This window comes from Oculina patagonica, chromosome 4 (assembly GCF_052425735.1).
Source record: "Oculina patagonica isolate OP01 chromosome 4, crgOcupat, whole genome shotgun sequence".
Classification (NCBI taxonomy): domain Eukaryota; kingdom Metazoa; phylum Cnidaria; class Anthozoa; order Scleractinia; family Oculinidae; genus Oculina; species Oculina patagonica.
The window spans coordinates 54,851,603-54,867,074 of NC_135761.1; the positions used below are offsets into that span (position 1 = coordinate 54,851,603).

At 40.2% G+C, this 15,472-nt stretch overlaps 3 protein-coding genes across 3 annotated transcripts in view; all 3 read right to left on the reverse strand.

Annotated features, from left to right (window-relative positions):
* The window catches only part of LOC144650725 (uncharacterized), a 137,693-nt gene that overhangs the window by 14,010 nt on the left and 108,211 nt on the right, over positions 1-15,472 (reverse strand).
* On the reverse strand, positions 1,439-11,921 carry LOC144650746 (mucin-like protein). The gene is made up of 8 exons (XM_078510496.1): positions 11,795-11,921; positions 9,300-9,668; positions 8,521-8,547; positions 6,790-6,947; positions 5,172-5,555; positions 4,029-4,129; positions 2,785-2,877; positions 1,439-2,451 (listed from the first exon to the last, which is right to left on the reverse strand). The coding sequence occupies exons 1-8, from the start codon at positions 11,859-11,861 to the stop codon at positions 1,791-1,793; spliced, it is 1,860 nt and encodes a 619-aa protein (XP_078366622.1). The 5' UTR covers positions 11,862-11,921; the 3' UTR covers positions 1,439-1,790.
* The window catches only part of LOC144650764 (uncharacterized), a 68,965-nt gene continuing 67,219 nt past the window's right edge, over positions 13,727-15,472 (reverse strand). Inside the window, exon 6 of the mRNA XM_078510512.1 lies at positions 13,727-15,073. Coding sequence (XP_078366638.1) covers positions 14,923-15,073 — 151 coding nt within the window. The 3' untranslated portion in view covers positions 13,727-14,922. The remainder of the gene's footprint in view (positions 15,074-15,472) is intronic.

Here is a 15,472-nt window from a genome sequence, read left to right on the forward strand (position 1 = left end):
ACAACATTTTTTTTTAAAAAGTGATTTACTTAAGTTTATTTGAACCGCACTTAAACCAATTAATCAAATCAATCAAACTTTATTTACGGAGGGTGGCACGTGATAGTTTTTAACTAATAAATTTGTGGCCCTCTTAAATGTACTAATATCACTGTATGTTTTGGTATTTTCTACTTTACCAACGGTAAGGGCTATAAAACAAATAAACCCCTTTCTGTCTTGGTGGTATATTTGAGGATACGCCTTTGGCCCAAAAAATGTCTTCAAAATTTCACAGTTGCCCTCGAAGCTTCGCTTCTTGGCAAAGTGTTCATTTCAGCCTCGGGCATTATCCTCCAATATACCAGCCGCCTATTGTCTAACTATAGTAGTGTAGTGTAGTGTGGTGTGGTGTAGTGCAGTGAAGTGCAAGTGAAGTGTAGTGTAGTGTATAGTGTAGTATAGTGTAGTGTGGTGTGGTGTGGTGTGGTGTGGTGTGGTGTGGTGTGGTGTGGTGTGGTGTGGCGTGGTGTGGTGTGGTGTGGTGTGGTGTGGTGTGGTGTGGTGTGGTGTGGTGTGGTGTGGTGTGGTGTGGTGTGGTGTGGTGTGGTGTGGTGTGGTGTGGTGTGGTGTGGTGTGATGTGGTGTGGTGTGGTGTGGTGTGGTGTGGTGTGATGTGGTGTGGTGTGGTGTGGGTGGTGTGGTGTGGTGTGGTGTGGTGTGGTGCAGTGTGGTGTGGTGTGGTGTGGCGTGGTGTGGTGTGGTGTGGTGTGGTGTGGCGTGGTGTGGTGTGGTGTGGTGTGGTGTGGTGTGGTGTGGTGTGGTGTGGTGTGGTGTGGTGCGGTGTGGTGTGGTGTGGTGTGGTGTGGTGTGGTGTGGTGTGGTGTGGTGTGGTGTGGTGTGGTGTGTGGTGTGGTGCAGTGTAGTATAGTGTAGTGTGGTGTGGTGTGGTGTAGTGTGGTGTGGTGTGGTGTGGTGTGGTGTGGTGTGGTGTGATGTGGTGTGGTGTGGTGTGGTGCAGTGTAGTATAGTGTAGTGTGGTGTGGTGTGGTGTGGTGTGATGTGGTGTGGTGTGGTGTGGTGTGGTGTGGTGTGATGTGGTGTGGTGTGGTGTGGTGCAGTGTAGTATAGTGTAGTGTGGTGTGGTGTGGTGTGGTGTGATGTGATGTGGTGGGGTGTGGTGTGGTGTGGTGTGGTGTGATGTGGTGTGGTGTGGTGGAGTGTGTAGTGTAGTGTGGTGTGGTGTGGTGTGGTGTGATGTGGTGTGGTGTGGTGTGGTGTGGTGTGGTGTGATGTGGTGTGGTGTGGTGTGGTGCAGTGTAGTATAGTGTAGTGTGGTGTGGTGTGGTGTGGTGTGGTGTGGTGTGATGTGATGTGGTGGGGTGTGGTGTGGTGTGGTGTGGTGTGATGTGGTGTGGTGTGGTGTGGTGCAGTGTAGTATAGTGTGGTGTGGTGTGGTGTGGTGTGGTGTGATGTGGTGTGGTGTGGTGTGGTGTGGTGTGGTGTGGTGTGGTGTGGTGTGGTGTGGTGTGGTGTGGTGTGGTGTGGTGCGGTGTGGTGTGGTGCGGTGTGGTGTGGTGTGGTGTGGTGTGGTGTGGTGTGGTGTGGTGTGGTGCAGTGTAGTATAGTGTAGTGTGGTGTGGTGTGGTGTGGTGTGATGTGATGTGGTGTGGTGTGGTGTGATGTGGTGTGGTGTGGTGTGGTGCAGTGTAGTATAGTGTAGTGTGGTGTGGTGTGGTGTAGTGTGGTGTGGTGTGGTGTGGTGTGGTGTGGTGTGGTGTGCTGTGCTGTGGTGGGTGTGGTGTAGTGTGTTATGTTGTATGTATAGTGTAGCTTAGTGTACACGGAAGTAATGCGGTAAAATAAACATTAAACTTACGTCTTCGTGGAGCTCTGTAAAGTAAACAGTCATCAGATGGACGAAAGAAGTAAAACATATCGCACAAATGTGTATCAACACAGCAGTATTTATAGGCCTCTTGGTCCGAGTAAACCTTTTCCACTTCATTCATCATATTAAACCAGTCATAATCTGCTGTTACCTCAACGCGACCGCCGTCAGGAGGACCAACCTTGAGAGAACCCCAGTTCTCCCACTGCGTAGAGTAGCAACATTTCTGTCTCAACTGAAAACCTCTTAGTCCTATACGAGCATTAGAATACGGGATGAACTTTGAACGCCTGGACGCATAACACAATTCGGGCCACGAGTACCGCCAGTTCCAGGAGAATCTTCCGCCATCCAACCGTGCCTGCCAAAAAGTACAAGGACACGCCATCTGCCAGTCTGACCTTATTAGCTGCTCGTACCATTTATGCACGTCTATCTTTTTCTGAAGAAAGGTCCACGTTAAGCATTTCTCCAATGCATCGTTCGCGTTGCTTTTCTCGACTCTCCAAAAATGTTTTCCCGGCAAACCTGTATTTCCTACTGTTATGGGGAGGTCATACATTCCCAACAAAGTAGCGGAACTACGAAAAATTATGTCATGGTGATGAGTTCAATTTAAGTCAGCATGAATGCAACTTAAAAGGGTTCTAGGAAACACGTTTCCTATAGAGCTAGTAGCAATAAATTTTCCCCTGAAAAATATTCGGGGTGGGGGGACATGGTCCAGTCTTTGCAAACAGGCCGAATAGAAATACGGATGAGCCCTCTAGATCTTTGAGAATGTAATGAGTATGTAATGAGTATGTAATGAGTAGCTTTAAAGAGGTAATATGTAGTTCTGTTTAAACATAACCCGACTTGTCTCATCTGAAGTGCAGCATGTGGCGAATGCTGAGCACATTTTCTCCTCTTACCCTTTGATGTTTAAGTAGCTTTTACCATCATCCCCTGCATTCCAGCCAGCAACAGGAAGACCATAATACCCAGTCCAGTAACGGTAGTTTTCCCTGCATGAATAGGCAAAAAATTATGTAAGCACTTTTTTCTGGGGGGGGGGGAGGGGGGGGGGCTCTCCCATTAAGGAAACTAAGGTATATAAATCCTGAGACTATTTAGGGATAAAAAATTAAAACAAATATTGTTACTCTTTTTACTCTTTTAACCAAAAATCATCAAATAAAAACCCAGTCACGGGTTAAAAGATAACTAAGAATAGCAACACGCCGTTATTTATTTACACTCGGATTTTTAGAAAGGCTAATTCAGCTATTTGCCTCCGAACATTCCCACCGTATCTCTTCTTATTTTTATAGATAACGATGTTCGGTGATTATAGAAATTTCTCGGACACATCAAACATCTTGCCTAAGCACGGCAGACGGGATTTGAAACAGAATGTTTATCATGTAATATAAAAAAGTAGTAAATAATAAAGATGGTAAATTTATAGCTCGGTAATAAATAATTAAATTGTTGTGAGCTGGGTCATTTTACTAGGTTGATAAGTTGACAACCTAGTAAAATGGCCCAGCTTACAACGAGTCTCTCGTAGCTCAGTTGGTTAGAGCGCCCAACCGTATCTGGGAGGCCATGGGTTCGCTTCCTGTCGGAGACTCAGAATTTTTCTTTGTCCCATGCTCGTGTCATGTTGAATACTTCATCTTCATTATTTATTACCGAGCTTAAAATTTACCATCTTTATTATTTACTGCAAACTTGATGAATTCGACATTGCTGATCCTAGCAGTATGCAGGAGGCGTGTCACTTATCAACCTAGTAAAATGGCCCAGCTCACAACAAGTCTCTCGTAGCTCAGTTGGTTAGAGCTCCCAACCGGTATCTGGGAGGCCATGGGTTTGATTCCCGTCGGGGACTCAGAATTTTTTTTGTCTGGCCATATGTTGAATACTTCATCTTCATTATATAAAAGTACTTGAATCTTTCGAATCCCAAAAACTCGAACCTTCAAGTGAAATCGAAAAAGGTTCGAGATATCGGGAGTTCGAGTTATCGAGGGTAAAATTAGTAAGAAAATGACCTGAAGGGGTATCGAAAAAAGTTTCGAGTTAGCGGGAGTTCGAGTTACTGAGGGTTCGAGTTATCGGGATTCAACTACCGTAAGTGGTAAAGTGCCATCACTATTTTTTAAGCACTTACCGATTCGCTGGAACCACCCACTGAATTCCACCGTGTGGGTAATTGTACATCAAAAACGTGTTAAATCCATCCGTTATTAAGACAGCTTGAAATGTGTTACTCTGCAAGACGAAATAAAATTGAAAACAAAAATAACTCTTCTAGTTGTTACTGAATTTATATTTTCTAAAAATTGACGAAGCCGTAGTAATATTCTTTTAACTGGCGGGGATGTTCACGGGAGGTTGTCGCTTACAAGAGTTTCCGTTAATCAGTCGGGGGAATAAGTACCAGTTTTTGTTTGTTGAGGAACTCGAAGAATATCCGAATTATTTCATCCAATCAAAAAGCAGCGCAAGCTCTCACAAGTACTCCGAAAGCCGTCGCACGAATAAAAAAAGATTTGACTGGGAATAGGCGGTCGTGTTAAGGAGATGGACGCTGGGAATTGTGCACACGATTCAATGTAAAGCCAACATCTAAGTTCTACACCTGAGCCCGCAATTTGGTAATGTGATACTGATTAGCGGATAGCCCGTATTAACAGCTGTCAATTGACCAAAATATAGATGTCAGGAGATTCCTAAAGGATGTCCAATATCAAATTTTACATTTTGTTTTTCTAGTTTGCCTAGCAGCCTGCTAATAACTAGAAAAGGCCGCATGTTTGCGCGACATACGCACGCTTTCCCGCGAGCCATGCCAAACTTATGTAAAATTATGGGTTTCAAATGCATGGTTTTTCCATTGCTGTCGATTTGCTATGGCTACGAGGTTCCGCTCTGCGGCCCTTCGATCCGCAAAAGGTAACAGGACACTGGTTTTCACTGTAAATCAGTTAATTTTGTTTTAAAATCTCAATGTATCCCTTGGCTCCACTCGGGAAAGATTGAGATTCTTGGGAAGCAAAAATAACTTTTTCCCCCAACCAAAAAATAAAGTGGTAATTCAGTACCCAAGACAACATAAAAGAAACGTAATGCACAAAACATATAGTGCACAGTTATTAAAGTAATGCTGCGCTTTAGAATTAGGTTACTGGGTTAAGAAATGCTATAACGGACGGGTTTCATGCAAATATACAGTTCAATAATTTCATGTACGTTACCTAAAACAGTAAGAAAATAACTGAATTATGTTAAGATGTAAAAAGTCAATGCCTACCCAGGGACAGTTTAACGTAAAGTTCTCCTTATAATGATAATAGTAATAGTTGTAGTAGTAATATGAGTAATAGACGTAAGGGCAGAGATTTTCCCATGTCACAACAAGAACCCAAGTGGCTTCAAAGTTGGTGAAATTTCCTGTGAAGCGTTGTACATGCTCTGTGGCCATACTAAGGATATCCGCAGAACTTTCATTGCTTTCAGGCGTGTACACTTGATAATACACCTTTGAGTGATTGGCTCTAAAGGCAAGGTACGTGTCAGTGGTTGCCCAGAACGGTGCAATAACAGCCATATTTCTCAACCAATAGTAGACACCAAACTTCCGCGGCCACCACCAGCTCCACTCATAATTCAGTTGAATTAAACCATTACGACATATCTAGAAAATGAAGGAAATTCATTAGTTTATAAACTTAAACAAAGTTGTCCCTAGCTGAAATAGGCAAACCAATGGCGCCATTAACCCTCGGACGTACAAGCAAACTTACACCCCCACCAACGTACAATGGGGGGGGGGGGGGTGGATGGAACCCCTCCCCGGAGTTTTCGTTATATTAAGGCGTAGCGAGATTATTTTACACTGATAAGAAAGCCCTTAGCTTACTCTACAAGATGACATAACTTTAATTGGCTGTGACGTCATATGACGTCACGTGACGTCATTTGAGCCGCCATCTTGGATCCGCCATCTTGGATTTCAACATTTTCTTAAAAAGTTACAAAATAACGGAAATTGATGCAAAATCAAGCCAGAATGCTTATGGAATGTATAAATAAGCAAATCTTGCACTTCTGTTTCAAAAAACTGGAAAAAATAAATAAAAATGTTAAAAATGACGATTTTTGGCAAGACCTGCCTGTATTTATGACGTTGCCATGGCAATGTCAAATATCATGGACACATGGTTGACATATCAAAATCACCGTAAAGGATGAATGAACAGCTACTGAAAGTTTCAGCATTGTAGATTAAATCCTCTTTTCAAAATTTGGAAAAAACCTTATGGGGGGGTGGCATCCACCCCCCCCCTTGTACGTCCGAGGGTTAATTCCAAAATGACGTCACAGTCTGTGGTATTCATGAAGAATAAAAAGGTTTTTCTTTGCGCTTATTAAAGCACATTTACGCTTACTGGAACTTTTGTCCTTTTATTTTGTCTGTCTTTAATTGCTACTTCTATACTTAACTACTTGTTGTATCTTGTTTTCTATTTTCTTTCCCTTTCGAACAATTCAGATTAAAGTGAATTTTTGTACCATCTCAGCTCTTTTGGCGGCGTGGCCTTTGGTAGTGCGCTTGACTTGTAATCCTGAGGTCCTGTGCTCAAATCCACCTTCCTGCCACTGGATGGATTTGTCTTCGGTCGTCCCGAATTCAACTCTTTCACAATTTGTAAACAGCTAACTGGTTAGCCTCCTGCCAGTTGGGGTTTTTAACAAGTTTATGTTTGATTTGCAATATTTTTTAATTTATTTTTCAGCGCCTACAATTAGCACTACAACTTACTATAAGTGATTTTCAAGCCAAACTTCCGCATATAAACATTCATTTCTTAGTTACAATTGGCGTTTTAGGACTCTACAGTTTGTATAAAACATCCATAGATACCTACATGCAGTTTATAATGCCTCTTTGAGAAGAATGGAAATCCAGTCCAATCTGTGTTGATCCTCAAGCAATGATCGGAGTAATAATACGGAGAGTCTTCAAGACGAAACTCATTATCATTCTGTTTGGAGCCATATGGATACATGTGTTCAGATATATTTGCTGTAAATTGTACGAAAAATGAAATAATCATTTATTTTTATCACATACATTATAATCAAGCCTACTTTGCTACAAACGTATTTACAAAAGCGTAATTGTAAGCGAAATGATGTTTCTGTTATCATTATGTAAAGCTGTTTTTATAACGTGGTAACGTGCTCTAAGACCAGCTATTACGTATACCGAACGCAAAGAAACAGCTGTAAAAAACATTGCAACATGTGCAAGTTAAACTGGGCTTTGCTTTGTTTGAAAGTCACTGGGTAAATCCCAGGCTAATCGAAGATGGGAGTTGTCGTTGGAAGTTTAAACTCTCGCCCTGATCGGCGTACGGGCACTTTCGGGTGTGGGGGGAGGGGAGGGAGGGAGGGGAGGGAGGTTAGGTGAGGTGGAGACCTTTTTGCCTCTTAGTACTGACTCAGTCAATTTCAATATCAATCAACACAACTCTTGAGCCCTCTTTTTAGGGGGTGGGGTTGGGCGCTAATTCAAGGCTGGGTTTGCTTTTTAACTTTTCCTACCTACAGGGTGGGCGCTTATTCGAGATTGAGCGCTAGATCGAACAAATAGGGTAGACGAGAATACAGCATTGACTCCAATCACAATAACTATTCCTGAAATGTATATCATTTTTTTTCATACTGCATGATACAGTTTAAAATGTTCTTTAATTTTGATAATGTCAATAATTAGGAATAAGGATAGAAGTTTTAAGACGGAATCCACTAGGAAGTCGAGTAATATTTATTAAAGTTGGACAAAAATCAATTTCCAGAATAAGTTAAATCCTATTGCGTTATTTCCTACCCTTAATAAAAGGTAAAGATGTAAGTAATTATCCGTGATAACACCAACAACAATTTCTTATCAGAGTCTGAGAAAATGAATTTCAAAGTTCACAAGGTATGGGCAAAATCTCACGTGTAGCCATTTTGTAAATTCGTCTTAAGCGATTCAGTGGAATTCAGCGGAACTTCAAAATGTGTTTTCGATGTGTGGTGTTGTTAGAAAAGATTTATTTTGATAAGATATTTGAAGCAGTAACAAAAAAGTTTGCAATAAGGTGGAAATAATTATGGTACAACAATTTCTTATCAGAGTCTGAGAAAATGATATTTAAAGCTCACAAGCTATGGGCAAAAGCTTACATCTTTTAAGAGATTCAATGGAATTCAGCGGAACTTCAAAATGTGTTTTCGATGTGTAAGATATTTGAAGCAGTAACACAAAAGCTTGCAATCAGGTGTAAATAGTTTTAGTTCATAATTTTGTCCAATAACTACTCGAAGTCCTGGCGGATTTCCTCTTAATTATTAAAATTACGGTAGAACCCCGTTAACTCGAACTCGGATAACTTGAACAACCCCGCTAACTCGAACAATCTTATATATCCCTTGGATTTAAACCCACCTTTAAGTCTTATGCAATCGACCCCGATAACTCGAAACCCCGAAACTCGAACTGTTTTTTGTTTCTCTTAAGAGTTCGAGTTACCGGGGTTCTACTGTATCTACAGCCATAAAGAGACGAAAGGCAAGAAAGTGGAAAGAAAATATAGATGCAAGAAACTTACCACTCATAGTAGGTGTCACAGGTTTATCTGTACTAAAAAAGACAGAAATTATTTTTGTTAGATGAAGCACTGCAACGTCTTCTAAAAATAGCTTTGTGCCACTAAAACGCCTTTTTAAGACGATATCTCTTACAAATAGCCAATACAATTATTTGATCATTGATCTTTATGATTTATGTTCTTTCTTTCTATGACTATTTTTGCCACGGGGGGTTTTTCATCGTATTTCACCGCCTATATTATATCATCGCGAGTATTATCGGCGGTGAATAGAAACAATCGATGTTTATCAAAGTTGTTAACATTTTATGAGTCTAAAGGTGTGTGCAATCTGACAACTTTCAAGGCATAGCGAGAACCTATAAATCAAGATTTTTACAAGGTTGTGTGTTTTTAACATTTTTAATCTGCAGAACAAGTACGAAAGAAGTGGCCCGCCATCCTAGCAGTGCCAGTAGTTTCGAATCTATAAAACGATTTCTGGCCTGGCATCGCAGTTCCATCGACTGGCAAAGTCGATGGAACGTTCCGTGATGTCGAACGCAAAATCAGACTGTTCGCAGTTTTATCCTTTCATGGTTTCTATCAGGTCGGGAGAAGCCTTCTTGCGCTTTTGCCCACGCAGGTTGAATAAAGTAAATCACAAACAAATTCCCTAAGAAAATAATGCTCAGAGTACGATAGACATTTTTGACCACTTCAACAGAACAACTGGAATTTTGGTGAAGCAGTAAGCACCCCAGGTTATGAGAATTGGAAGAAAAACATGGTTAGCCTACCTGAAACAAGTAACTGCACAATATCAAAAACATCTTGCTCCAAAATACTAACAGGTCTTATTCTGCAAACATAGAACCCTTCATCTGCCTTTTGGATTGACTTCAGTGTGAAAATAGCTTTTCCAGGACTTCTACCATCCCAGGCTCCATTCACACGTCCTGAATACTGAGATGGGGCTACTATGGAAGCTGTAGTGTTCTTGTGTATAGCAACCAGAATGTCTTTAATGGCGATGCTATCATTCATCTTTGGGCCCCACACAATCCCAGCGACATCTCCACTGAAAGTCCAGTTGAAGTTAACAGATGAACCAAGAAATCCTGTCACGTTGTTTCCGTTATAGGGCGAGGTAAACTGTAGTGGGGACACTGCACATAATATGAGAAGTACTTCAGGATATTCCATTTCCTTATAAACATTCCACATCGTGTCAACTACTTTTTTAAAGGGACTTTGCTACGGATTTTAACAGATGTTTGAACAGCCCAAGTTTATATTTGCGTTGTAAGAAACCTAAAAATAATGGTCAATAGTTTTAACAATTGCTATTTTAGAGCACTAAAACTGTTTAAAAGCGCTTTTGGCTGCCGATCGCTCGGATGAAAATCCCTATAGCGAAGCTATTTTTGACTTTCCTTGCTTTCCCAAGTTCGTTAATGTAGTTTGTGCATCTTATGAGCTTTGTAACGAACGGTTATTGTTTTCTCCACATGAAATAAAATGAGATGAAATGAATAACCTGAACAGAAGTTAAAAGCAAACCATTTCTTTGCAACGGAAGTGTCCGTGCACCCCTATATACGTTCCCTCATCGCTTCTGATTAATTAAGCTCTGAATCAGTACGATTTTCATTCGCTTCATTTTTTCCTGAGTAAATTTTAGTAATCATTTAAATAAATTACAAATAACGTGATCTTACAACTTGTGTTTGAAAATTTTAAATTAGTTTGACCTTGATTGACTGGTTCAGACACAACAGAGCTCATTCGCTAACTTTTGTTACCTTTGGGAAGTATCCTTCAATGACTCTTCACTGTTGATGTGTCTAATTCATCTCATAGACAAACTATCAAACTATCATCGATTTCAATCTAAAAACAGCTGGATTTCGCTTTCTACGAAGACGACCTTTGCACTTAGTTATATAATTGTTCGATTTACTGACTTCTCTATCATTGGTTTAGCAAATACTTCAATCTTTTGGAAGTACATGTGCTCCGCATTACAGTAATAAGTATACTTATTATTTTTTGAGATCCAGGTAGTTATTCTCAATCTCGCACGACGTAGAGTTTGACACGTGCAACCGATCAAGGTTGTCTGACCTTGTCTCCTAGGTACAAACTCGATACTTAAAAGCTATCTTAAGTGTCTATCGCGGAATGCTTTCTTATTTTCACGGCCAGTGCTGTCAATTTCATGTTTGCGAAATGTTTGAGTAAGTTCAACAAGAAATTCGTTTTTCTTTCTCGCCTTGCACTGGTCCATTCGAGCGAATGGACAAGTGAAATTCAAGAAATTCCCCAAGAACTCTGCAAGACAATGTTGAAATTAGAACACGCCTGATCGTTAGTTTGGTCCGAAGCTATTATAATTAACATAAAGGTTTCCAGAAAAGCGCGGAATAACCGAACTAAAAAGAAAAATTCCGTTACACTAATATTTCGTATCATTGGTGAGCTAAATATGGTTGTAAAATAACTTGGGTTTACATAATAACAGGAAATAATAACAGGATCGTATCAAGAAATACGATTCAACTTTGATAACAATAACAATAACACGTCGCTCGTTTCTTCAGAAAATCTCTTTCCACTGTCTACTCTTATTAACCCATCCCTAAACTCTTCTACAAACGTATCAGTCATCTTTGCTCATTTCGCAAATTACTCCACATTCTCGTCACAGTTACGGCAAAACAAGTAAAAAATATCGACAAAGTAGAATTAAATGTTACAGATAGCGCACGGCTGTAAATTGCAGTATTGTCTTCCAATTAAAATCTCGTTTGGAAACAACAAGGCGACGCAAGCTACCAAAGGGAGATTGTTTCCCACTATTTGATAGGAATTACGAATGTTTGTGTGGAACAGCATAGTTAGTAACTACAGTATGATTAAAGTTAACACAATTAGCTAGAATGAACTGAAATGGCTAAAAAAAACTGGAGGTCTTCGGTTGCGGAAGTTGTGGCGCTTCGCTTGTCTCGAGTGCCAGACTTGACAGCCCGATTTGGTTCATCTATGTTGTATTTTATCAGTTGTTTTGTATTCTTTAGATACACTTTAGCTGCACTTCTGTTGCACAGCTCTATTGTGAAAACGTTTGTGTTGGAACCCATGGCATCCTGTGTTAGCAGTGTGCTGAATATAGCAACGTTTGCCATTATGATGCAGGGTTTTTATGGCCCATGTATGAAGAAGTACGATGTGTTTAAAATAGGTTGTGATGCAACTCTGTTTGACTATCTAAAGGAAGGCAATCATGACTTACCCTGGAGAAAAACGGTGGACAGAAGGACAGCACAAACTGCAGTTGCCATGCTATTGCCTTGGGACATAAATTTACGAGATCTGACAACTGCGTTTGACAGTTATATTAGTCTGACCTTATGGCTGCCACTGGCTCAGACAAAAAGAAAGCTGATTCGCTAACTTTTGTAGCCTTTGGCAAAAATCCTTCTTCACTTTCAATCAAGTGTCAAATTCCTTTCATAAACAGATTATTATTGGTGTGTCTGAAAGCGTGAAAGCGGCTGAATGTTATTTTTTTTATTAAGATTTCCCAAACAATAAACATTTACAACTAAACAGATAAAATTATCTAATAAAAAAATAGTGGGAGGATAACAGCAGGGGGAAACTATGTATCAACAATTTGTTACTGTTACAGTTTCTATTATTGATAGTTATTGTAATATTTATTAAAGTTTTGTTTTAAACTTTTGGTTGTTTCTCAAAATATTAAATATGTGCCCTGTCTCGAATAAGCGCCCTCCCTTGAGGTGCCAGAAGTTAATAAGCGCCCCGGGCGCTAAATCGAATCACAACGGTAACTGTTTCCTCGATTTGCCATGGTTCTATGCGGAAACACGGAACGTTTCTGCCGTGTAGCTGAAGCAAAATTAACTTCTTGGAAACAATGTTTTCCGTGTAGCAAAACTTGGAAACATTGAGGAAACATGCGCAAGTTGTGAGTGTTTCTGGAAATATGTTTCTCCGTATTGCCAGGCCTTACGAAACCATGCCATTTTATACGTAGTATCACTGTCTATTCTTACGAGTCCTGCAGTATTGTTGAGACCCGGTAGGACGATTCAAAATACATACAAATGACCAGTAAAAATGTACAGCGATACCTCACACTCAGAAAAGGCCCCGTCCATACTAATATAATCCGCATAAATTATTTTGAAAACGCATCTTTTTCCTCCGGATAGGCCAACCGTCCACACCATAACGGCGTTGTCGGTCACCGAAAACAGAGCTTTTTGAAAACGGTCTCCATAGTGGAAAAATTTGAAAACGCCGGCTAGGCGGTGTAGTGTGGACGGCCGAAAGCGGACTGTTTTCGAAGTGCTCACGTCAAATGGCCAAGTGCGTTAAAAATCTTGGTACATTTTTTTCGCCATTCTCTGAGCGTACGTCAAATCATTAATTTCCGCATGTGATTTTCGACATCCTTTTGTAATTGAACATCACCTTTATATATTCAGCTGAAGGTAATTATCGCAAAGATCTTAAGTAAGATCGAAATTAGCAATTTATTGATCGGCCTTATCCTTGGCGTCCCCCAAAACGTTAAATTTCTAATTTGAATTTAGCGCGGGATCCAGTAATGATGCACGCTTGCTCCTCGTCATTCATCTAGGGCCGATGCCAGGTCTCATTAAAGTAAGTTCTCGGGATGTGTTAAAGCGTGATAGCCATAGAACCCATAGATGTGGATATTCTAAGTTACCTTGTTGGATAGAAGCGATAAGCCTGGTAGGTATTCATTCGAGTTTTGCACGAGATGCATTTGCATGCGCTTTCATTTTTTGGAAGACACTACTAACTTTGTATTTGCTTCTTGCAACGTTCCATGTTTTTCAAAATTCTTCTAGAACTTCTTTGGCAAACGCTAGCTTGCAGCTTCATGTTTATAATGAAAAGGAAGCGTAAAAATTCTTCTCGCGTTGTTATATCTAATAGTATTTAGCACTTTCTTCCCACTTTTTTCTACTTTTACCCATTCTACTTTCAGTATTGTCGCGCTGTCACATCAGTGATTTGATGTCGAAAGAAATCAGGACAGTAGACAAGGCTACCGATTGGCTTATTTGGGTACGATAATATCAAAAAACAATTTAACTTAGACCAGAAACTGCTTAGACACCATAAAATCACACTAAAAACATTGTTTCGAGTAGTACACTAGTCAAACTTTTCGAATTGCACCACCTTTTATTTAAAACTGATAACAAGAATTATAATAAAACGGGTTTAATATCCTTCAGTCAAAAGCTCATGATAAATGACAACGTTTTATACTATTTACTGAATAACTGCCAGATCACTCAAGACTAATGTCGCCTACGACTGTATTAAGATCTAGAAATGTAGGGAAGTCTCCATGCGTAAAAAAAAAAAAGGTATGGTTTAATGTTTTCAAAATAGATTATCTTACACTCTAGTTTTGTCCTCTAGTTTTGTTTTTATCCCAAGCATAACAAAGCACTAGCAATGAAAACTTTTTTGTACAAGAAAAATTGAACCCTATATCATCTTTTAATCCTGGGTTGGTCTTTATCGGCTTTCGAACAGCCGGGCTAAGGAAGAAAGATGTGGGAACAGTTTTCGCGATCACACTCTAGCCTACGAGTCAGCGGTTTGTCACAAGCAGACGTCATCTTACTAATAACTTCTGTTACGAAAACTGCAGGCTCACAACTTCTGATCGTAGCTTTTCATTTTTCCAACAATGAAGTCCGTCACATGTTTGCATAAAATCTGTGTCTAACACGACATTAAGACTATTGATTTACGGCGTAACTAAAAGGTAGAAGGTACGTTTTCACGAACCTAGCGGCCCACAGCTTTTTACTCCAGTTTGTAAGCATGAAGCCACTTATAAGTATTGCTATCATCCGTGAGTAATATGTTGTTTATGGACAGTTACCCATCACTCTATTCACCCCAAGCATTTGTCAATCAGGTGCTCATTTATACACCTGGATGGCTGGAGGCATTGTGAGGGTGAAACGTTTTGCCCAGAAACTAGCCTACAAGGCAGGTGTATTTAGCGAACGAATTCGAATGCATTTTGACCTGGCGTGCGTCATCTTGGATCCGTAATCGGGAGAGAATTGGGGATAGGAGAAAACGCGTATCTACTCGATCGCGAACTAGTACTAGGCACAACGCCTGCCCACCCAGATACAAAACACAATGATCTAATCCTGATTGATCGGTTTGGAGTCCGATCCGCGAACCGAACCGTTGGGCCCCTACTCAATCTACAAAAACATTTAATCAAACTATCACCAAATATCATGTGCTTACAGTAAGCACATCGAAAGAAAAGCTAACGTACGTAGTAACAAATAATGTTGTGACGTTAAAAAACGCAAATGTATTTTTTTAGGTTTGTTGAGTGTCTTTTTCCTGGTCGACTCCTTGTTCTAGGCTTGAAACAGACTGGCCGTAGCTTTTCATGTGTATACCTTCTTGATGATCATGAAGATCGTCACGCTCAGGTTTCACTTCCACAGATTCTCTTTTCTTTTTCAGGCTAAAAAAAGAAAAAGATAAACCTTAGTTTATTAGCTCCCTCATTACGTTTTACATCTTTTAAAATTTTTTACGCCTGTGTGTGTCGTTGTTGTTTTAACAGAATGTAGAAATCAGTTTGTTTTAGGTATATGTGCAAGCATACTTGGTTGCATTTTTAAACTCCCTGACAGAGTGTTCGCTAGCAACAAGAAACTCTGAATTGTCCAAGCTGCACATCCACAACTAAATTACTAACATATTACCAACCAAGGTGGCCTCCCCTTTAAGCCTGGTGGTTTCCTGGAGGTCTCCTCGCCCTACCTACCATAGTTATTGCTGTAAATTACCAATTCTAAAGTAGCTAATAAATGATGATGATGATGAACGATGGTAAACAGTTTTCAAAGTTAGTCTTTTT